The 25,420-nt window shown below is 42.1% G+C and overlaps 1 protein-coding gene and 2 pseudogenes across 1 annotated transcript in view; 1 reads left to right on the forward strand and 2 right to left on the reverse strand.

The window, feature by feature from the left end:
• The window catches only part of LOC136694208 (zinc finger protein 850-like), a 112,030-nt gene that overhangs the window by 37,373 nt on the left and 49,237 nt on the right, over nt 1-25,420 (forward strand). The window contains exons 3-4 of the mRNA XM_066667588.1: nt 9,044-9,450; nt 10,987-10,994. Coding sequence (XP_066523685.1) covers nt 9,044-9,450; nt 10,987-10,994 — 415 coding nt within the window. The remainder of the gene's footprint in view (nt 1-9,043; nt 9,451-10,986; nt 10,995-25,420) is intronic.
• Nucleotides 1-25,420, reverse strand: part of LOC136694217 (NACHT, LRR and PYD domains-containing protein 12-like) — a 60,908-nt pseudogene that overhangs the window by 25,017 nt on the left and 10,471 nt on the right.
• LOC136693997 (stonustoxin subunit beta-like) lies at nt 19,312-19,961 on the reverse strand (annotated as a pseudogene).

Genomic DNA, 25,420 nt, shown 5'->3' on the forward strand with positions numbered 1-25,420 from the left:
ATTAAAAGATGCAGAGAAACTAGTGCATGCTTTTATAACTTCACGTCTAGACTACTGCAATGCGCTCCTGGCAGGGAGCTCGTGCAAAGCGTTACACAAGCTTCAGTTAGTTCAAAATGCAGCAGCCAGGGTGCTAACTAGAGCTAGAAAATTTGAACATATCACCCCAGTTCTCTCGTCCCTACACTGGCTACCTGTAACATTTCGCATTGACTATAAAATACTCCTCTTAGCTTATAAATCTCTAAATGGTTTAGGCCCGCAGTATCTTACTGAACTTCTCATACCTTATCGCCCGTCACGTACACTTCGTTCACAGGATGCCCATCTACTCTTTGTTCCTCGCTTTAAGAAAAACACAGCAGGAGGAAGAGCATTTTCTCACAAAGCTCCTCAACTCTGGAATAGCCTCCGGTTACTGTTCGGGGCTCAGACACACTCTCAATCTTTAAATCTAGATTAACCCTATGGACCCTATATATATAGCTATTTTGCTATTCCGTTTATTTGTCAGTGCCTCTTTCAGTTGCATTTAAACAGTAATTATGTGACATATTGAATATGGCTATGTTGTTTTATTTTCTAAAGAACCTTAGCTACTCAAATATGTAATCACTTGAGGTTTTCATGCTGACCGATAAATCAATTTTTCTATAAATTTGTCATGTTTTGACCAAAAATTTTACCTAGCGCCTGCTTTTTTTTCATATTTCTCAATGTACAGCCTTGAAATCATATTCCCACAGTGGGTATCTTGACACAGTTTGTTAGTGTGAGGTGTATTTTAGTTGAAAACATAAGCATTTTTGATGCTAATTTATTACATGTCATATTACTGTGACAAAATAAATTTTTAGCATCAGACGCACATATTTTTCTTGATATTCTAAGCTCTGGGATGTATGACTGATAAAGTTCTGACAGTCACAGCAGGCCCAGACTTTCAGGAATTTAGTTCAGGACAAATACGGACAATATCCCAACAAATAAAAAACATTTTAGTACTTTGGCAGTTTTCTCAGATGCTGATAATATTTACAATTATTATTATTATTATAATCTTTTTAAAAAATGATGAAATAATACTTGTTTATTTAGAAAACACACAATAAATAAATATTTAAGCTTTTTAGTTTATATTTGTTGATCTAATGCAGTGTTATTTGATGTGAAACCTAAAAAAAACCTTGAAAAACTATAAATCAATAATAGGAATATGTTTTTGCTGATGACTCATATTTTTCTGCCCAGAGACAGCGTGGGTTGACGTTATGTGAGTCAAAACGAAACTGAAAGTAAACAGCGTCTTTCTTGTCCCTTTTTCAGCGTTTTTTTTTTATGATTTTAGCGCCTATCATTAGTCTTTCATGACAAGGACATAAGACAAACATTTTGAAGGAGCGCCTTGATTTTTAGGTGGTTTTTCACACTGGATTACTCCCAGAGGCTTCACAGCACCACGATGAGAGCGCTATTTTTAGAAACGGTAGGATCTGCGCTATCTAACGGTATACGGAGCTCACAGAAGCATTCAGACATTCAAGACTTACAAAGCTGATTATATAAGGTGTGTTTCTACCCCGCAATGAGCGGGGTTCGGGTTCAAACCTACCTTTTCAAACAAGCTTTTGGTTAATCACTCACTTTCAGGTTACTCCTTCTATATTGGTGTTCGGGCTGGTTTTCATATTATCACTGTTCTGTATTAACCCTGTCATATCACCATAGCTACAGCATTCTTAGTTAGCTTTGTAGTCTCAGTGTTTTTACTGATTTATTTTATTAACCCCGTGGAGGAGCTCTACTCTGGGGGTGGAAGGTTTCTGATCACAGACACACACTCAGACCACCTGCTGACTGCTGTGGACGCAGCGTGTGAGGACGTCAGCGCAGACGCCTGCAGAACCTGGAGAAGACGTTCCCACAGAGTCTTTCCTTCAAGGGGTGTGTCTCCGTTCTGATGTGGGTGAGAATGTGGGGCCAGACAGACAGGAACATCAGGAGGAGTAGAAAGACTGAGCTGGAATTCTCCAGACTGCACTGTGTGGATACTTTTCTCTAAGGCCTGCTTTCTATCGGACTGTAATCTGTCTTTGTACATTTCTGATTCCTCATTATTTCCTTGTAGAGAAACAGTCTTGTCTTTCTCTTCTGTGTCACAGTGACACGCTCCACCAACAAACCACAGCACACACAGTAAAAGCAGGACTGTGAATCCTGTTCAGTCTCTCCATCACTCTCCTATGTACAGTAGTGTGTTATTGATACTGTTCACACTGAGGGTCCACACTAAACACACTGCACACACACAGCACTGATGTATCCAGCACATTTCTAAGTGTTCTGACCGTCTTCCTAACCAGTGACTTTCTGCTGCCACTGACCTCTTCACCGACATGAACTCTTAATCTGGGACATGAGCGAAGGGTTTAGAGGAAGTTACAGCCATCGTCTGCTGCTGTTTGTACTCACTGTTCTCCAAAAGTCACTCGCTGTAGTGGAGATGTTAAAGATGATTCTAGAGAGGGGGTTGGATCTCTGCGTGGCGACTGGCGAGCGGAAGTGGCGAGTTGAATGGCGACAGAGCTCGCCAGTTCCTCGCCAGTTTTATTAGTGGCGTACAATTCGCCAGCGGTTCTTCGCCAGTTTTATCAGTGGTCTCAACTGCATCAGTGGCTCTCGCCGGTTTTATTAGTGATCTCTCGCCAGCTTTATTGGTGATTTCAACTGAACCAGCGGTTCTCCGCCAGTTCCTCGCCAGTTTTATTAGTGATTTCTCGCCAGTTTTATCAGAGATCTCAACTGCATCAGCGGCTCTCCGCCAGTTCCTCGAAAGTTTTATCAGTGTTCTCTCGCTAGTTTTATCAGTGTTCTCTCGCTAGTTTTATCAGTGTTCTCTCGCTAGTTTTATCAGATGTTCTCTCGCCAGTTTTATCAGTGACATTGTTTTTGGCATATCAGCTACGTTGCTGACTCAGTTAATCAAGGTAAATACAAGAATAAAAACAACAGATAAAAACTCTACAATGTTGCCAATTCAATGATTATAAAATAAAATGCCTGGCTATGATGTACTGGTCTGTTGCCGTTCAGAGGGCATTGACAGATTTCCCCCTAACCATAACCTTCCACTCACTGGTATCCACCTATTTACTGTTCTCCGGCCTGTATGTCCTTCCCACTTGGCGGTTAAACCATCCAATCAGAAATTACCTTTGTAATTTGATGTTTCTGATTGGCTGAATCTGAGGCACTTTGTAATGGCTGTAAGTGTGTAGCGAGCGCGCAGGTCAAAGACATCGCGCGCAGAAACCTTCTTGCTCGTTCGAAATATCCGCGCGCGTGCAGAATTGTGGCCATAGTCACATTGCTGAACAATAATAAGAAAGCAATTTTTAATGTTTCTAAATTTTACAGAACTGGCAATTTCAATATAATGGTATTTTAACAGCGGAGAGCCGCTGCTTCAGTTGAGATCACCAATAAAACTGGCGAGAGATCACTAATAAAACTGGCGAGAAATCACTAATAAAACTGGCGAGAGACCACTAATAAAACTGGCGAGGAACTGGCGGAGAGCTGCTGGCGAATTGTACGCCACTAATAAAACTGGCGAGGAACTGGCGAGCTCTGTCGCCACTCAACTCGCCACTTCCGCTCGCCAGTCGCCACGCAGAGATCCAACTCCTACTGTGATTCTAGAAATGCTCCAAAGACGGAGATAAACTGGAGCTGCTGTGAACGATGGTGGAGTGAGACTCCAAACCTGGAATGAACCGTCCTCTGAAGTGCACACTGCTGTTGTGTACGTCATCACTGAGGTGTCCCCCAGGGTCTTAAAGGGTGAGGGTTTCCTCACAACAGTGGAGAGAACTGAAGATGTGGAGCTCACACTGGAACATGAGCGTCTCAGTCTCAGTCCAAAACGTCCTGTGATCGAGGGCCAAATGGTAGCTGTGAGATTGACCTGAAATGGAAGTGTTACCTTCACAAACAGCTGCGCAGGTGTTGGGGAAAAAGCAGTTTATTATTGTGTGTTTGGGTTTATTTTGTGGTGGAGCTTGTGTGGTTTTGGGTGTTTAAATTATTGAGTGTTATTGTGTTAATGTGTGAATGTTATTGGTGGTGGGCTGTATATTTGTTTTTTATTGTTTTTGGTTCTTTTTCATACATTGCTTGCCTCCTGCTGTTACCTCCAATTGCAGACTTGACCAATAGGGAACGACTCCTCGCTCGGTTAAATGAACTGACTTTGGGAGGAGGAGACTTTTGTTTTTAAGCAGTTGGAGTAAACCGTAAGAAAGAGCGGAAAGGAGCGAGGGAAGGCAGGAGAGAACGGAGAGGCAATAACGACGGAACCTTACACAGCGTGAGGAGCTAGTGCTTAGCTGTAGGAAACGGAGGAAAGGGGCTGGACTTGGCGTAGCGGCGGAGTGAGCTGGGGAATTGAACCATTGTGAGCGATGTGAACAACGGAGCAGCTGCCTGACCGAGTGAGAGTGGAACTGCTGACGCTTGGAGACGCGAGGCGGGGAGCGCCCAGACGCCCACATCCAAGGCGAGACGCTGCAGACTGCGGGGCTGGTTATGATCAGCCTCGGAACGGTCCCAGAGAGCAAAAGTATGTTGAATCAACGTTTATTTTTTCATCGTCTTAATGGTTGAATCAGCACTGATCTCCGAGGTCAGAATTAATGTATTTGTGCACATTGATTTTATGTTGATTTCATATTGGTTCCACGTTATGATGAATTTACAACACAAAACCAACATAAAATCAACCATTCCTTATGATTGATTTATGGTTGCTTTTGGTTTAATGAACATTGAATCAGTGCCAAGTGGCTTACATTAATTCAACCATAGGCTGTGGTTATCATCAAGAACTGTGAATTTAATAAGATGCAGTTTTAATGTAATAACATACTTAAAAACATCAGAAACTGTGATTACACTCCCCATAAAAGAGAATGCTACAAACTGTCAGTTTTATGTGTGATAATGTGCATATATAAGACAAATAAGAACCTCAAAGTGTAAAAAAATAAATAAAATTCAGGTAGTGTAAAAAACCTGGACATTTAATTCTTCAGCACACTTAGGCATAAACAATACTTCAAAGTAACGAAAAAGTCCCATATTCACAAATTCATTGTCTGAATTATTGGGTGCAAGGCAGAAACACACCCTGGAGGGGCGTCAATCCTTCACAGCACGACACACATTCACACCTACGGACACTTGAGTCTCCAATCCACCTACCAACGTGTGTTTTTGGACCGTGGGAGGAAACCGGAGCACCCGGAGAAAAAAGTCCCACATGTAAAAGTAAAATATCTTTTCTGACTCTCTCAAGAAATGTGACGGACTCTCCTTCTCATATGTGTGTTATGTAAATATATGCATAAAAGTATTTATAAACAAATATTTCAATAAAATATAATTTAAAATATCATTAAATATATTATGTATTGCAGTGGCAGATGCTGGTCTTTCAAGGAGGGGAAGCTCAATTTTGGCCTACATCATAAAATGTGTCGGTTTATTTATACGTAAATTCTACCCTCCGTTCCTTTTTAAGAAAATGATCTGTGCCCCTGTCGTACCAACAAGGCGTCTTTTCCAGGGACTTGACTAGTGTCCTCTCAATGGCCAGCAGAGCTAGGCTGCTTAAACGGCCTTGGCCCATGTGAAGTGTGTCCGCCTGTGAGTGCTTTGTGACGGTGGAGGGGCTCAGCAGCACCCGCTGGACAGAAACTGTGATAGAAGTCAGAAAGAGTGATAGAAGTCAGTCCCCAAACACAAGCAGCTACAAAAAACTCCACCAGAAATAGAAGCTCAATTTGTCACTAGTCGTTTTTAACAAAGAAAATAGCGCTAAGAGGTTTAAGAAAGTCTGGTTCAACTCAGAACAGAATGAAAATGTAATGCTCCCATGGATCTCTACACCAAAGGATCGCTGATTCGCTCATTTCGCTGTCAATCAAAAAGGGATTCAGCCTCAGACAGATCATCCAATCATCATGCAGAAGCTGAGCGTCCGGGCCAGCCGAGGCCAGCCCACTGCCCCATAGACCTCCAGAGACGCTGAGCGTCCGATGGGCGGGACAAAGCCCAGCATTTATCCAATGACTCGTCTCGTTTCGCTGCACTTCGCTGCTTCGCTATTGAACTCACTGTTTAAATCACTGCGGGAATGATTGAGAGGAAAGTCTGTCGTTACCAGTGATAAGAAGCTGATTCTGAACAAAAGTTGAGTTCATATTTATTCAATGACATGTACACACAATAGTATATATTTGATCACTTATTTTTTGACATTTTAGGGGAAGCTGAGCTTCCCTTGCAGTCTTAGAGCAATCGCCTCTGATGTAGTGAACGAAATAAATATATTTGTCACACCCTCGTCCTGTCATGTCTGTTTTCCCTGCCATGTGCTCTCTCAGCACATGGCTCTGTTTGTTGTTGTCCATGTCTCCGCCTTTGTTCCGCCTCCTTGTCCGCCGTCCTCGTTATCTGTTTCAGGTGTGTCTCGTCTGTTCATGTATTTAAGTTCCCTTGTGTCACTTCCTTTCATCGGTCATTTGTTTTGTGTTGTTCCTATTACAAGTCGTGTTGTTCCATTTCCTAGTCGTGTTCTAAAGTCCTAGTCAGTTGTTCCTTGTTTTGTTTCCTCGTTTCATGTTGTTGTTTCTAGTCCTTTCATTTATCAGTCGTCATGTTTACCCTCAAGTCAGTTTGTGTTTTTGTTCTTTTCTTGTAAATAAACGTCTGTGTTTTAGCAAGTGCGTCCACCTTCGTCAGTCCGCCCCGCGATCCTGACAGAATGACTGATCAATATAAGGACGCAGCAAACACAGACAGTCCTTTCGTGAGGTATGCTATTCGCCAAAGGCCATTCCGTACAGGCCCCAGAGATCCTGTGGGGTATGTTTTAGAGGCAGCTGCGGAATAGAGTAGCCGGCTTCAGCACATTCACGCCACTGTCGCTCAGCGCCTTCAGGAGGAGTCGACTCGTGACCCTGTGAGCAGCACAAGCTCATGCTTCCGAGGACGTTGCTGCAGGATCCCCTGTCCCTGAGGACGTCATTGCAGGACTGCTTACCGCTGCTGCTCCAGTGTGCGCAGCACCTCCAACCGCTCCTGTCCCTGTGAAGGCGGCGAACCTCGCAGCTCCTGTCTCTGTGAAAGTGGTGAACCCAGCTGCTCCTGTCCCCGAGAAGGCGGCTTCCACGGCCGCTCCTGTCCCCGTGAAGGCGGCTTCCACAGTCGCTCCTGTCCCTGAGAAGGTGGCTTCCACACCTGCCGCCTTTGCTGAGACAGTTCCCCGCTTTCACCTCACTGGTGAATTTACTGTGCAATCACAGACCACACTTTCATTATTATTATTATTGAAAATGTTGTGCTCCAACACCCACACTCATTTGTCAGGAGTGTAGAAAAAGCATTTTTCATGCATTTATTTTTGAATATATTGAATAAAATCAATCAGCGTGTGTACTTTGTTTCTTACAGGTCTCTACACTCTGGCACATTGTAAAACTTTTTACAGCAAAGCATCAGCAGACAGAACAGTAGGCATACATATGGAAGTATTTCAGATAGGCAAATTACTTAAAACATTTATTTAATTTCAAATAGCACAAAAATTACATTCTAAAGTTTGAAATGGATAAAGTTTTTTCTTTGAAAAATATTAGGTCATTTTGAATTTGATGCCAAAATCAAGTTACAAAATGTTAGGACAGGGGTTTATCAGTGTGTTGCCTCATCTCTTATTTTAATCACACGCTGTAAGCCTCTGGGAACTGAGGAGACTAGTTGTGGTAGTTCTGAAAGGGAACTGTTTTCCGATTCTTGCATGTTATAGGATTTCAGCTGCATATTTTTTCATTTCATAATGCGCCAGTTGTTTTCAGTGGGTATTGGATTTGTTTAGCAGTCATGCTGTTGTAATGCATGCAGAATGTGGATTGGCCTTGTCTTACAAACAAGGCTTTTCCCAGAAATCAATGCCTGAATGGCAGCATGCTGTTTCAAAACTTGTAATTCAGCATTAACGTGTCTTCAGAGATGTGCAAGTCACCCATGCCATGTGCACTAATGCATCCTCATACCATCATAAGACACTGCCATTTGAACTGTGTTTATAACAAGCCACTCCTCATCTGCCACTCTGAGCTGACCTGTTACCAGTTAACATTTAAATACCACTTGCACCCTCGCAGCCCTCGTTTTGTGCGTGCCCACCTAAATGTGCCTAAAGGTGTCCAAATTCTTTTATTATACTCAACAAGGGTGTTCGTGAGTGCCCCCTATGTGCAGTTGAGGCGCCTCTCCTGTAAAGTAATCGTTCATTAATTGCAATCGTGGTAAAATGTACAATTAATCGTGATATTGATTTGCACTTATATTGCCCAGCCCTAGATGTTGCTCTATTCCTGCACCATGAGTTGTCAACACTGACTTATTTTTTGCTGTTTCAGTAGCAGTACTTCAGGTGGAACTGACTACAAATTCAGGAGAATATTGGTCACCAACAGGGAGAGAGAGTTTAACTAATTTATCTTTGTTTATTGTCTTCCAGGACAGAAGACCATCTCTTTGGATACATTCTCTGGCTCCTGTTGTTCAAGAAAGTTCCAGAGTTTTTCCACAGGTGCATCAAGAAACATTTCCAAGTGGAATATAACACAATGTTGAGATCAGGAGGGATTACATGTGAGGATATGGAGGACAGAAGCTCCAGTTCTCAGGAAACATCCTTGGATACTCCCCACACTCACACATCCAACAGGAAATCTCAGACAAGTGAAAACAAACGGAAAACTTATGACTGTGGAGAGTGTGGGAAGAGTTTTACTAAACAGAGCAATCTACAAAAACACCAGCGCATTCACACAGGAGAGAAACCTTATTACTGTTTTGAGTGTGGGAAGAGTTTTACTGAACAGGGTCATCTCAAAAAACACCAGCGCATTCACAGAGGAGAGAAACCGTATCACTGTTCAGAGTGTGGGAACACTTTTACTCAACAAAGTAGTCTCAAAACACACCAGCGCATTCACACAGGAGAGAAACCGTATCACTGTTCAGAGTGTGGGATGAGTTTTACTCAACAGGGTCATCTCAAAACACACCAGCGCATTCACACAGGAGAGAAACCGTATCACTGTTCAGAGTGTGGGAAGAGTTTTACTCAACAGGGTAGTCTCCAAAAACACCAACGCATTCACACAGGAGAGAAACCGTATCACTGTTCAGAGTGTGGGAAGAGTTTTACTGTACAGAGTAATCTCCAAACACACCAGCGCATTCACACAGGAGAGAAACCATATCACTGTTCAGAGTGTGGGAAGAGTTTTACTGAACAGGGTACTCTCCAAAAACACCAGCGCATTCACACAGGAGAGAAACCGTATCACTGTTCAGAGTGTGGGAAGAGTTTTAGTCATCAGTCTGTCTGGAAACATCACTGCGTTCACCCTTCGCCTTCCTTCGCCTCTCTATTAATGAGCTTGGACACAGAGCTCTGTGAACAGCCAGCCTCTTTACACAATGATCTTTTGTTTCTTGACCTGTTTTTGTAAGGTGTCAGTGGTCGTCTTTAGGGCAACTGTCAAGTCAGCAGTATTCCCCATGATTGTGTACCCTACGGAACTAGACTGAGAAACCATTTAAAGGCCTTTGCAGATGTTTTGAGTTAATTAGCTGATTAGAGTGTGGCACCAGGTGTCTTCAATATTGAACCTTTTCACAATTTTCTAATTTTCTGAGATACTGAATTTGGGGTTTTCATTAGTTGTCAGTTATAATCATCAAATTAAAAGAAATAAACACTTGAAATATATCAGTCTGTGTGTGAGTATAATATACAAGTTTCACTTTTTGAATGGAATTACTGTAATGAATACACTTTTTCATGATATTCTAATTTTAAGAGTAGCACCTGTATAGCAATGACAGAGGCTCTATTACCGGTCAGTGAAGCATCACAATAATAAACCTCAGGTGTTTTGTATGTAGTTATGTGCTTTTCCATTGCAGGGGTCTGGCTCTACACGCCTCGCTCGCTTAAAATTTGTTGCTTTTACACTGGCACATCTCCCTAGGAAAACGGAGCCAGTGAGGACACAAAACCCCATCTCTAACAATTATGGAAGAACTGACAGCTTTCACTGCTGAGTTTCATGAATTTTCGAGTATAAATGACTGGATGGCATGGTTTGATTCATGCTTTGGCAAATGGGGAGCATTGGTGTTGAAATTAACTATCATGATAATAATTTCATTATTAGTGCTGGCAGTAATCAGATGCTGCATTATTCCCTGTGTTAGAAGTTTGATCACCAAAACTATTGAGTGTTCTGTCACCTTCACTATGGTTAGCGAAGAAGTGGACATGTGATGCTCTGGACGAGTTGCCCCTTGAAATGCCTCAGCCAATTTATGCCTCCTTGGACCATGATTCTACTGAGGAGGATGAGTAAATCATTTAATCATTTTATACATTTCATCAATATTTCTTTAACACTCACTCATTTATTCACTCAATTGGTTTACCATTTTATTTTACTTTTGCTCATTTTTCAATGCATGATACCTAGCTAGTCTGAGGATGATGTTATTGTTTGCATTTTTATTACTTTACGTTGGTTTATGATTACGTTCTTCCATATTACATGTTTAATTAATCACAAAAAGGGAGGAATGTGATGGGAAAATGCAATATAACAATATAATGCAATATACTTGACTCTGTGTCTTTATTCCTCTGATTTCTCCTTGGGCCTGAGAATCGGTCTTCCTTCCTGGTTCCACTTAGACTATTGCCATAACAGAACCGTCCTCTGAAGTACACACTGCTGTTGTGTACGTCATCACTGAGGTGTCCCCCAGGGTCTTAAATGGTGAGGGTTTCCTCAAAACAGTGGAGAGAACTGAAGATATGGAGCTCACACTGGAACATGAGCGTCTCAGTCTCAGTCCAAAACGTCCTGTGATCGAGGGCTAAATGGTAGCTGTGAGATTGACCTGAAATGGAAATGTTACCTTCACAAACAGCTGCGCAGGTGTTGGGGAACAAGCAGTTTATTATTGTGTGTTTGGGTTTATTTTGTGGTGGAGCTTGTGTGATTTTGGGTGTTTAAATTATTGAGTGTTATTGTGTATTTATACAGTTTTTTTTCTGCTTTCTTAAATTATAAACAAATGTAAACTTACAGCAATATTCTGTAATTAAACATTGCGTTAGTTATTTAAAGCTTTACGTTCATAACTTTTTTCTTTGTAATTTTACAGAAAATCTTATTAATTTTATATTCATGTGTCCTTTTACATTAAAACTTTGCAATTCTGGTTACAAATTTGTCAAACTTGTTTTATTAATACACAGTCTTTTTTCTTTTAAAAGAGTACAAGACAACACCTCTCATGTTGTGTCTCTGCCAGCAATCAATCAGTGATGTCAGTGAGAAAAATCATATCAATAAATCTGTAAAAAGTAAAAGTAATACAGGCAAAGGCAGGAAAACAATTCATTCATTCATTGTCTGTATCCACTTTTCTAATTCAGGGGTGTGTCCGTGGCCTACCTTGAATTACCGGTCGCAAGGCGGGATAACACCCTGGAGGGGGCGCCAGTCCTTTACAGGGCAACACACACACTCACACATACACTTACATACTCACACCAATGGACAATTCTGAGTCGCCAATCCACCTACAAATGTATGTTTTTGGGAGGAAATACACCCAGACACAGGAAGAACACACCAAACTCCTCAGACAGTCACCCGTAGTGGGGCTCGAACCGACAACCCCGGGAGCTGGAGCTGTGTGACAGCGACACTACTTACTGCATCACTGTGCGGCCCTGGAAAACCATGCATTGCAATAATCTAATGCAGGAAATAGTATAAGTGACATAAATTGTGTATTATGTCCACTAGGGGTTGGACATAATAAAAGTTTATAAATTATTAAAAAAAAATGGCCTCAGACCAAAGTAACTCTTAAAGTCACCAAAAGAAAGAAACAGATACTGAAGGTAATAATTTATTGTTTTTAGCATTCAATATTGCCTCATGACAGCTTTAAAAGCTTCTTAGAAAACAGGATAAAGCTTCAGGGGGACCACAGGCCAAAATAACAAACAATAACTATCAATAAACCAACTTTACTAACTAAACTTACAGAAAAGAAAATACAAATAGCTGCCCTGTCTACTCTCATCAAAAACAGGGCCCAAAAGCATAAACAAAATGGCAGGTCTCCCTTACAAATCCTGTTTAAAATACAACATCAAAAGAACTTTGGTCTGACACTGTTGGGCAGCCCGCTGAAGCAAAGCATCGGCTTGGATAGAAGAAAAGGAGCAGCTCCCCAACTCCAGGACAAGGGTCCTTTTTAAATCTCCCGCCATCAGAGCCAGCCAATCAGAAGTGAAGCATGTGGGTGGAGCAACAGGCAGCAAATCAGCCCCAAGAGCATTCACCTAAAATCTCCAACAAAGAGAAAGAAAAACAAACACTCCAAAATAACACGGGACGTAACACCCCACCACCAAAATTTAACATACCATGTTATTTTAAAAAATATAAACACGAGAAAGAGCATCAGCTAATACATTCTCTGACCCTTTTTATAACAAATCTCCAGATTGAATTCATGAACCATAAGTGCCCACCTCATAATTCGTTGATTTGAGTTTTTCATTCGAGAGAGAAAAATCAACGGATTATGATCAGTGTACACAACAAGTGGCCATGAATTAGATCCAACACAGACCTCAAAATTTTGTAATGCCAACAACAATGCCAATGCCTCCTTTTCTATAGTGCTGTAGTTAAGCTGATGTTTTAAAAACTTTTTGGATTAATAGCACACTGGATGGTTGATACCACTTAAATCCTCTTGCAGAAGGACAGCACCAGTTTCACTAGCATCCACATCCAGCTTGAATGGCCGTGTAAAATCTGGAGCAGAGAGCACAGGAGCATTACAGAGCAATGTTTTCACAGATTCAAAAGCATGTTGGCAGTCATTAGACCAAACGAATTCACAAGAGGCATGTAGTAAATTAGTTAGGAAGCCCAAAAGTAGAGAAAAACTTTATAAGAGCCTTTACTATAGGTATTGCCTTCAAAGAACGTAATGGCACTGCCTCTAGGAAGCGGGTTGCTGCACACATAGTTGTTGACAGAGAAAGAAAAACAAACACTCCAAAATAACACGGGACGTAACATGTGGCATTGTTTATTAAAGGTACTTAATTTTATGCCAACACTGTCATAAGAAAAAAACAAACCCAACACCCTGCTTTACTCACTAGTTTAAATGAAGAGGCTAAAATCTTGTTGCTCACCAAGCTGTGCAGCTCAGTTCTGCGCAGAGAGGAAGCTTTAAAAAGCTGCCAAAAAAGGTTGGTTATTGAGTGAGTTTTCAGCATATGTGCTGTTACTCCAAAAACTAACACGGGACACAGAATGTTTGGAACTGAATGATGATTTATTGCTTGAGTGATGACCCTTTAAAGGGACACAATGTTCTTTATTCTTTTCTTTTCAACAGTAAACAAAAATAAGCTGCACTCTAAGTTCCTCTTCAAAACAACTTTTAGTAAAAAGACAAACAACAAAGGGCATAAAAAACAAAAAAGCCCATAAACTACACACTTAAAAATGATATTGTTTCAAATGTTCTTTAGTAAAGGAAATGGTTCTATATAGAACCCTAAACACTCAAAGAACCTTCTGCAGGATTAAAGAGTTCTCTGCATCATGAAGGGGTTCCATATTGCACCTTTCAGAAAGGGGTTCTATGCGACACCAACAAACGGTTCCTGTATCCTCTAACAAGCTTGATATTGTAACAAGAGTAGAAGCCTTTTTTGGTGGAATATAGAACCCTTTTCTGAAAGGTGCTAAATAGAACCATCTATAGCACATTCTTTAACAGTCTGAAGAATCCCTTCATGATGCAGAGAACCCTTTAATTACGCAGAATGTTCTTTGTGTGCAAGGGTTCTACATTGAACCATTTCCTTTTTAGCACTATGCCATCTCTCTGAATCTCCGTCTGAGTACAGATACCCAAATCTTAAGGATCATTATTCACTGACTGTATGGAAAATATTCACAATAGTGGTGTTTTCTTCAATAGAACACTTAAAATGACATGTACATGTGTTTGTTTGATCATAAGAATGATTCCATATGCCTCCATCTTAGCGCTGAACATCAAAAACACTAGGAAACACTCACTGTGTTTTTGTCTTGAAACAGTATTTTACACTTCATTTCACTGTGAAGGCAATCATCAGGCGTCCATTTTGTGGCTCAGACATCTGTGTCTGTGTGTGAACATTTACCAGAAAAAAAACTGTGTGTTTGACATTATTTATTTTGTAGTTATTCAAGTCTGAATCCAGTGTTGCCCCGGTGTCCTTCTGAACATCCCCAAGTGTCCTTTTGGCCTTCAATCTGTAAAAACAGCTTCTACAATGAATCACTACAAATATACAGTGCTTGGTTTGTTTGTTGGGCGTGACTTAGCTCTATTAGTCTCTGACAGGCCACGCTGGACTCACTGCTCGTCCTAAATGTGTTTTCTTTTGGTGTCATTGGGGTCATAGACCTCTCCAAAGTGCTAAAATACACCACTGGGACACGTGTCTGTTCAAATGCAATGTGAAAGAAAGTCAAGAAGCATGTTCTAGGGTTAGGGTTAGTTATAAACCTTATAAACCCAACTATGTAAAAGAATCAAGCTCAAATAATAAATAAAGTAAATACAAATAAATAAAATATGAAGCAGACCTCGTCTCCGTAACAAAAGAAGAGGCAGAACTTGACACCTCGGGCTGAGATGTTGATGGGTGTCAGTGGTTGAGGTGATAGTGCTTTTGGAACCAGAGAGAGAGAGGCCCTTAGTCTCTGAGTTTCTGTGATAGGCTTCCATTCCTCATCACTGTTTGCTTTTGAGTCCAGTTCAGTGTCATTACAAAGATAAGTTAAGTCCAATGAAATCTTAGGCATTACAGGTTGTTTTATGATCATGTGATGTCCCTTGGCCATTGCGAAGATAATCAGTAAAACAAGCAAAAACCTAGTGAAATTCTAGTATTCGGGTGCATTCCTCCGTCAAACTGCGCTCCTCTGTGCGCTCCCGGCGCTCTCTCTGTAGCTGCGCAGCGGGATTTTCTCGGCTCCTGATTTGTCCGCAGAGTCTCGCGAGGTGTCCAATGAAAGCTTAGGCATTATAGGTTGTTTTATGATCATGTGATGCCCCTTGGCTGGAGGATTTTCAAAGTAAGAGCACCCTTTCTGGGGTTCTTATTTTCCCATAGATTACTGTAGGGAAATAGTGGATTATTTTTGATAGGAAGGTCATAGACAGACAAATGAGGGCTTGTTAGTTTCAGGAGAATCTCAGGAATCTCAGCTTATACATATAGGTTGTATTACTACGTTTTTATTAAAGTAAAAGTCATAAAAACATTTTTTCATTTTCGGAATCAGTGATAATGAAATATAATTGTGTCCTGTAATAAAAACAAATCTAAACAATTGACAGAAAAATGGTTTATCATTTCATAATTCTCAGACCCTGCCCTTTCATTGGATGAAAGATTTATGCCAATTGATTGAAATATATTGCTATAAAAATATAAATATATACAGCCCCCTTCAGATCTCTGCATTTTATCTTTTGGGCACATGATTTTTCTGAAACAGGTGACTCATTAGCCACCACAAACTTTACTGCTCCATTGGAAAAGCACAGGTCCAGTTTACATTTAAAACCTTCAAAATGTCTATATCTTATGAATATTAAAGTTATGAATTGGAGAAAATAAAATGTATAAATATAAAACCAACGGTGGTTTGGAGGTGTATTTTAGCTGGTTGAAGCTTACATTATATACGTTTTACTCTGTCCACTCAAAATGGGCAGTTTTGGAGATGAGGCTCAGCATCCTCGGGTTGACAGCGCACTGGCGTCCCTTTTCTTTTTGTGTGACTTTAGTCCCTTGATCTGGGTTTATTTTGAAGATGCATCTGTTGGGAAAAGAAGTCCAAAGTGCAAGACATTCAGGGACATGGATAAAGTCTAATTCTAGACTACAAAACATTCAGCAGAAAATATTCAATCGAAAGGGAAATGTAGTCCAGAATTGCTACATCCGTGACTGGAACACCCTCAGAGTGTTAATTAATCCTAGCATTAACAAGTCAGAGAAAGCAAGTGGTGTCTCTCTTTCAGGGCAATCCAAATAAAAGTAAATAAAATCAAAGTACAAAAACAAACCAGACACTGCAGTAAAATCACTGATCAGGTCTGTCCTCTAATGAAATTAAAATTAATATTCAATTAATTCATTCATTCATTTCTCACAGCACACTCAGGCAAGGGGAAACTTTCTCCCTGGAAGATTTTAATGTTACATTTAAAATGACTTCCTGCCACAAACGTTTTAACTAAATACTTCAAACTGAAATTCAGAAGGCTTCAGATTCTTGGGTCAGCTTTAATATTTCAAACCAGTGATTGGATGGCTGAGATACTCGTTACATTTTGAATGAGCAACAAGAAGCTTTAGTATGAGCATTAAAATAAAATAAATCAGGAATTAGGAAATACCTTTGTAAAAGTAAAGAACAAAACACTGTTTTAAACCCCCAAAATAAATTGTATTCAGCTCATGGCCTTCCCTTTGATGATAAGTAAAGAAACAAAACGATGTTTAAATTAGATAAATGAAACAATTGACATTGATATCCTTAGACTTTTCTTCACATACCTCTGCAAGACCTCCAGTGTAGCTGCAAACACGCTGTGCAGGCAATATGAGCAGAACATCATCTGGAACGCTTTGGTGAAGCTAGGAAGCTGCTCATTTACTACGACCTGGTCCACTGCAATCATGAACATCTTGGCAGAGAGTGGGCTGTCACCTGTGAACAATGCAAAATGAGTCCAATGAGGGCAAGTAATCAAGAATCTGTGTTCTTCACACATTAGTTGACTATGTGTGGTGCACTTCCTGATCAATTACCTGTGCAGATATAATGCTAATAATGCTAAAATTTCAATTAACATGATTACTTTAGGCACAACCTACCACAGACCACAATGCAGGGTGTCCATGGTAGCTTTGTAGTGTCAACATCAATTGCAATGGCAGTATCATCAACATGCAGGAACATCTTGTCTTGCTGCTCTTTGAAATGGGCCAGAAGCATCAGTACAGCTGCACAAGATTCATCACCTCCTGAGAGGACCTGGCTCAGAATAGTGCCTTCTTTGCTGGATGGCGACGTATAAACAAACTGAAAGTAACACGCAGGACTCTTCTGAACTTTGTGGCTGTGGACTCTTCAAAGCCATCATCAATCTGGACACCTGTTAGCTCCCTAAAATGGAGCCTCATTCCAGCTTCCTGGAAGAGATAAGGCCATTCTTTAAGGATCTCTTTTGTCTCCTTCAGTCCTGACAATATGTCTCTCCTCTCCACCGTCAGTCTTTCTATTTTTTGCATCCTTGTCTTTGTTTTTGAAAATTGTAATTAGCTCTTCTTGTTTTTGCTTTTGCAAATGTCTTGTTTCACCAACTGGAAGCTCAGGCTCAGGGTTAATGCAGCCATATGCATCTTTATGAACTTTCTTTGTATTGTCTGGGCTGTAACTTTCAGAAAGCATTTTTTGGGGACAAGCTACTCTGAAGCTACTTCAAACAAAATCTATGTAAAGCAGTCATATCACTTTGTTTATCTTTTTAAAAATGACCAAAATGGTAGAAACACTTTCAGTCAATTTGCAGAGCTTGTCAAAGAAAGCTATGTGAAAGCTTTATCTTGTTTCAGTGAGTATTAGATGAAAATTACTGCATCAAAGCTTTCCTTGCTTTCCTTCAACACCAGCTTCTGCTGGTGACAGGGTTCAGAAATGTAAGCTGGGCGTTGATGGTCAGCGGTTGAAAGGCTGCTAAGTAATAATTGTAGGCTATATATTACTTAATGTTATGTTTTCCAAAAAATATGATGAAGTGAAACTATGTGTTAATGTATATCATGTATACATATCACTTTCCAGTTAAAAACACGTATCTCCATTTTTGTGGATATTTAGTTTACTAAATTAATTTATTTATTATAATAAATTTTTTTTATTTCACAGCCCAGAGATCAGAGCAGCAGCAGCACAGCCCAGAGACCAGTGACGACCCAGAGACGGCGGTTAATGGCCTTCCACGATCCAACAGAGACGTATCAGAGACGTATTGCAGATGAGCACACGCTCTATTAAATACGCATTCCAGATGACCTTTGATATGTCCAGCAGACGTCTCTAAGATGTGTTTGTGCTATCAGGGCTTTTAATAGAACTGAGACAAAACTTATTATGAGTAAACAAATGTAACAAAACTAAATAACAGAGAAAACGTTGATTTTACCATAACTATTAGCACCCAAAATACTAATTATTGGCAGAGGCTTGGCAGTTGTTCAATCACCCAAACAGGGCGAGTATTATTTAGCACATTAGCTTTTGCTAACAGGGTACCACAGCTTCAGATAGCGGAGAGATAGTAGCTTGAGCTAGCAGAGACAAGGCACATCTAACAAGCCGAATATGCTAATGCTAGCAGAGACAGGGTAGCATAAGCTAGCGGAGATAAGGCACGTTTACCAGTCTGAATATGCTAACACTAGTGGATAAATTGTAGCTTGAGCTAACGAAAGCAAGATACATTTAACAAGCTGAAAATGCTAACGCTAGCAGAGAAATAATTGTTTTTCTTAATTTGAATTGACCATTTTCCCTTACTTCTTTCTCCTACCATATTATAAATCTCATAACCCAGGGTAAAGGGAAAGCCAGTACCAAGCATCCGCCACACAATTTTCGCCTGAAATGTATTTAACAAAACCACCTCATGTGTCCAAAACAGTATTTCATACCAGAACTTTAATTATAACCTACAGCAATGTACCTGAACTCAGTTTATGTTTAGTGTGTATTTATTTTGTTTACCCCACCTGTAACACAGGGTGTAAAAGGAAGAGACGGTGAGGCAGTGTTGTCTGTTTGAGTGCTCAAGTCCATCTGAGAGCACTTCCACTCTGAGCCTCATACTCCTACCTGGCACCTGCCCCACCCCCTAGAGATGACAGTTTAGATCACCACAGAACTGATGGCAAAAGGAGGAGGAGGAGACACAGGGGCTGTATGAGAAGGAGGAGGAGACGACACAGGGGCTTTATGAGGAGGAGGAGAGGTGTGTGTGTGTGTGTAGGAAAGAGAGTGTCTATTCTGTCTCACACAGATGCACTGAGGAGCCATAGCCCCAGACCCCAAACCCAGTGTAGAGGGGCTCAGTGAATGTGGAGGTGAATGTGTGTAAGTGTGTGTGTGTGTGTGTGTGAGAGAGAGAGGTGAGATGGTGTAGAAGGACAGAGTGCCGGACCCCCAGTCCAGATACACTCCAACTCTGTTAGAGTGAGAGGGGGGGGGGGATGTATCTCAGTTTTCTGATTATTGTGTCTGACCCAGTAACTGTTCTCAGAGCAGATCAGACTCCAGGAGAATTTATTGAGTCCAAACTCACTCTCAGCTCCTCCTCCTTTCCTCCTGATTCTTCTGTACGACACTGAGATATCAACCTCCCTCCTCCACTCCACCTCCCAGTAACGGCGTCCAATTAAACTCTCCTCACTCAGAACCTGAACATAATAATCAAATCTCTCTGGATGATCTGGATACGACTGAGTCTCCTTCACAAACTCCACCTTCCTGTTTCCCTCAGACAGAGAGAGATCAGTGTGTGCTGTGTTTGGATCCACTGTCCACACGCCGGTCACTCTGTAGTTCTACTGTTACACGCCGTGTCCACTCACTGTTTTCTCTCACAGCTATACTATCCACATGTCACTCTGTAGTTCTACAGTTACTCCTCATCTATATCTCTTCTCTATTCACTGTTATTTCTTTCTTTGTGTCTTCTCTTGTGCACTATGTACACTACTGTTTCCTTCAGGGTCAATGAAGTGATATCTTCTTATCTTAACTGTCATCATTATAAACACATGATTAATCGTGTGTAGTTGTGTAAGTGCTGTCAGGCTGTGTGTGTGTGTGTAAAACTCACTGTAGTTTCTCCAGTGCGCAGTGTGGATCCTGCAGTAGATCAGAGGGCAGCTTCACTCCGGACTCTCCTGGGTGATTATAGCTCAGATCTAGTTCTCTCTGCTGGGAGGGGTTTGATTTCAGAGCTGAAGTCAGAGAAGAACAGCCTTCATCTGTAATCATACACCCAAACAATCTGCAGAAAGGAAAAGATTTTACAAAGAGTTTACACAGAGTAACAGCTGTAGTACAGAATACACACACATACACCACTAAACTCTGTTTAAAATGAATCAATGCTGTTACAAAACACAAACCTCAGCTAAAATGACATAGTCATTTTTTTTACTTTTAATTAGTACATGTTAAAATATATATTTTATTCTGAGCAGCAAGAGATAGTTATAAAACATTCAGAATGGATCCAAGACAAAGTAGAAGTCATTCTAATCTGGACAGTGAGTCTGAGTGAAGATATAGTTAAATGAGACAAACATGATATTGCATAGGCACTATTATACCAAACAGTTACATAAAATATTAAACTAGAGGGTGAAAGTTGGCTTGTGACATATTACTAGCATCGTTGCAGGGTAAAAACACACAAAGCTGTAGAATGAAATCCCTAGGAAGAGTAGCAGTTTACATTTTGCGAATAAAATTATAAGAAAAAGAAAGAAAAGATAGGATTTCGAAGAACAGTAATTTGGCTTTGACAAGCCAAATTAATAATCTGAATCAGAAACACTTCTAAATCAATATGAGTTTAACTTGAATAAAATAAACAACTCTATAACAAATTCTGAAAACAATACTTTATTTTAAACCCATCTTTTGAAGGTTTTACCTGAGAGTCTCCAGTTTACAGAGTGAACACTTCAGTCCAGCAGAGAGCAGCTCCACTCCTGAAACCTGCAGGTCATTGTTACTGAGGTCCAGCTCTTTCAGGGAGGGGTTTACGGACTGTAGAGCTGATCCCAGAGTTTCACAAGAGTCCTTTGTGAGATTACACACAGCAAGTCTGTAAAAACAGCATAAATACAGCATGTGGTATGAAGACATGGAGTGATGATACTGTCCATATGCTTCTTTATTCATTTAGAATAAGTTCACTTGATTGATATATTGTTTGTAACTTGAGTTAACGTTTCTAATCTACTTGTTCATTCAGAATTGACTTTACAGAAAGATTTACCTGAGAGTCTCCAGTTTACAGAGTGAACTCTTCAGTCCAGTAGAGAGCAGCTCCAATCCTGAATCCTGCAGGACAATGTTACTGAGGTCCAGCTCTTTCAGGGAGGAGGTTACAGACTGTAGAGCTGATCCCAGAATTTCACAGGAGTCCTTGGTGAAATGACACCCAGCAAGTCTGTAAAAACAGAATAAACACAGCATGTGGTGTGACGATAAGGTCCCTTCTTTTTGAAACTAGTAAATGTTCACTGGACTGTTGTAGCCTGATGTTTCCTCCTCACAGTGTTTAAACTCCTGACAGCTAGAGTGCGCTGTTGTACTGTCGTCAGTCATTAGACTCTCCCACCCCATTGTAAACAAGTAACTTCAGAACATAAGCATTAGTGAACCTATCTGATGGCATTGGCCAAGGATGGCATGAGCGCCAGCGAATTTCTAGAGAAACCCCTGGGTATCAGGTTCAGAGATATCCCGGAGTAGTTCCTTAACACAAATGAACCGTAGAGCAGCACTTGTGCTGGAGAATCATTTCTCGCTCTGTTCTCACATGCACAGATTCGGACTTTTCCAGGTAATGTCTATGATGAATGCTGCGTTTGTTTCTGTGTGAAAGCTAGAGCAGCTCCCGTAGTGTACAGAGCTGAAGTGTGTGCTTATTGTGGAATCCAAAATTCAGGCAATACATACTACATACATGTTCACTTTTATATGTATTTTTTGTTGTTTTGTTTATTTTTAGGAATCTTGCAATCCCTTTCATTTCTAAGATAAAAATTTCTTATTACATTTTATATATACTGAATCATAACCCCTGTATTGTGATATGTATCATATCATCACATTCTCACACAGCCCTGCTGAAATATGTTTTATCATTAAAATTAGCTTAAACTAACAAAGCTAGTTCTGGTAATTAATAAATTGGTGTTTGATGATGTGTGTACACAGTGTGAGCATGGCTGCAACTAGCTACGAGGACACAGAGGACCGGAACTCAGTTGTGTTTTTACGTTTGCCCCATCTCCCATATTTCTAGGACATGGGTTTTCGACAGACTTTGGTCTGGATATTGTGATGAAGTGAACGACCCAGAAGCTGGAAGATTGCTCATATTCAGAAGCTTTATTGAACTTGTATTCTTTTAAACAGAACAGCAACATTCAGAAAGCATGACCTCTATTTGAAAAGCCTGCTATCACTTATCCCCAGCCCTGAAGTTCAGTGACGGTAAGTTAACTTTATTACCCAGCATGCTGGGTGACATGAATGCCCATCCCTTAATTAACGATGCCCAGCCACATGCTCCTAACCAACTGTCATAAACACTACGCCACATTCCGCCCCACCCCCCCCCCCCCCCCCCCCCCCCCCCACAGGAGCTAACCGTTCCGGTGCTCACTCTTCTGTCTGTCTAACTAGGTAACAAAGTCCTTAAGGTGGTGAGGCCTGCTTCATTTCCTTCTAGGCCGCGCCGAACCCCGTGCCCCGTCGCGCGCCACACCGCTCCCGACATCTGAGACTGGACATCCGAGGCTGGGTATTTCCCGACTGTTCCTAGGCACAGGTGCCACAAATGGTGCTAAGCGGTCACGATGCACCACCACGAAACACCGTCCCGTTTTAATCCGGTACACTGCATTGCTAAGCCGGCCTGTCACCATGTCCATGTAGGGTCCCTCCCAGTCACTCTCAAGCTTTGGACACTTGCCTTTTCGTCGCTTGGGGTTAAAAAGCCAAACCGCTGCTCCTGGGGCGATTGCCCCCAACCCCCCAGCATGCACATCGTAGGCCCGTTTCTGACGCTAGCTGGCTTTTCTTTGGTTCCCCATTGCCATTGTCGCCTCCATCCGTTGCAGTAAATTTCTCGCATACTCAGACGTGCTGTCACAGCCCTGCTGTACCCTCGGTGGCACACCAAACACCAATTCAACGGGTGTTCTTAACTCACGGCCAAGCATGAGCAGGGCTGGTGTAAACTAAGTGGACTCTTGGACTCTGGTATGACATGCCCACTGTGGCCAGCTGTGTGGCCAAGGTGCGATTGAATCGTTCTACAAGCCCATCACTTTGCAGGTGTAATGGTGTTGTCCGTGTCTTGGTGATTCCCAGCCTTGCACAGACCTCTTGCATCACCTCAGCCTCAAAGATTCTTCCCTGATCACTATGGAGCTCTTCCGGAGCTCCAAAGTGACTGAAAAAAGTGATCCACTAGGCAGCTCGCTGTTGTGACAGCACTTTGATCAGGCACAGCGTAGGCCTCAGGCCACTTTGTAAAGTAGTCCATGGCTACCAAGACATACTTGTTTCCTCGCTCTGTCTCTGGAAACAGACCCAACACGTCCACCCCAACCCGTTCCATGGGTGCACCCGACTGTAACATCTGCAATGGTGCATGAGAGTGCTCTGTAGGGCCTTTTTTACAGCAACGCACAAACAGCTCCACATCACAACTGCAGCCTGGCCAATGAAACCCCTGTCTCAGCCGTCTCAATGTTTTGCCACTCCAAAGTGTCCTACGCCAACCTGTCCATGCATGGTTCTAAGAACTGCCTCAAGCAGGGCCCGTGGCACTAGTAATTGTAGCACCTCCACTCCTGGTACCGGGCTTTCCCAGCGGCGATAAAGCAACCCCTCCTGTTCCTGTAGGTTTTGCCATTGTGAGTACAGAGCTTTCATGGCTGGCTCCAGCGGTGTCACCACCGACCACTCCGGCATGCACCTCCCTCTTAGCCACTGTCTCAACTGCTTTAACTCTGCGTCCTCCTCCTGTGCAGAGTTCACCTGGGCTCCATGGTGTGAATAAGGCCTGTTGTACTCTGGCACAGCAAGCCTGTGGTTCAAATCTACCCCCCAACCGCTCACAGTACCGACATGTCTGGTCACCGGATGGCCGGCGGGAGAGTGCATCTGCGTTGTTGTGCTTCTTTCCCTCTTGGTGCACGATTTGGAACTGATACTCCTGCAGAGTTGTCAACCAGCATGCCATCTGCCCCTCTGGCTCTTTAAAACGCATTAGCCACGTTAGAGATGCATGATCGGTCCTGAGCGTGAACAGAGTGCCGTACAAGTAGGGTCTGAAGTGTTTCAGTCCAGCCACTACTGCCAATATTTCTCGCCTTGTAGCGCAGTAGTTCCGCTCTGGCTTGGACAAACCACGACTGAAATAAGCAAGCACCCGCTCCTGGGACAAAACAGCACCAATCCCAAAGTTACTGGCATCAGTGTCCACGATGAATGGGCAACCAGCACGAGGCAGGGCCAGTACGGGTGCAGAGATGAGTGCGGCACGGAGCTGCTGAAACACCCTGTCCTGTCCTTCCCCCCTCTTGAATGAGGCCCCTTTGTCTGTCAACCGGTGCAGGGGTCCTGCATGGTTAGCAAAATCACAGATGAACCACCTGTAGTATGACGCCAGTCCCAGAAAGCTCTGTAGCTGTTCAATGTTGACTGGTGTCGGCCATTTCTGTACCGCCTCCACTTTCGCTGGATCGGTGTGTCCCAGGAATGCCACCTTACGCTGCAGCAGACTGCACTTTTTGGGGTGAAGTTTCAGCTTTGCAGCTCGAATTGCCTTGAACACTTTCCCCAAACATTCCAGTGCCTCATCAAACTGTGGAGCGTGCACCAACACATCGTCCAAGTACACCACACATCGTTCCCTGGGAACAGCTGCCAACACCCTCTCCATAAGTCGTTCGAAGGTGGCCGGCGCATTGCACAGTCTGAAGGCCATGACCCGGAAGTGCCATAGGCCGCTGCCCATAGTGAATGCTGTCTTCTCTTTAGCATCGTCTGCCAGTGCCACCTGCCAATAGCCACTCCGTAAATCCAGGGAACTGAACCACTGAGATCCTGCCAGCCGATCCAGCGTGTTGTCAATGCGTGGCAGTGGGTAGGAGTCAGCTTTCGTGACCACGTTCAGTCGTCTATAGTCCATGTTTTGCCCATGGTAGACGATGTGGCTGCAGTTTGATGGGTTCGGCATTCCCAGTGTCAATCTGGTGCTCCACCATATCAGTTTTTGTGCACTCAAATTCATCCGCAGCAAACACATCCACATAACTCTAAAATAAATCCCACAAGCGTAGCCGCTGCTC

Source organism: Hoplias malabaricus, chromosome 4 (genome assembly GCF_029633855.1).
Source record: "Hoplias malabaricus isolate fHopMal1 chromosome 4, fHopMal1.hap1, whole genome shotgun sequence".
NCBI lineage: Eukaryota > Metazoa > Chordata > Actinopteri > Characiformes > Erythrinidae > Hoplias > Hoplias malabaricus.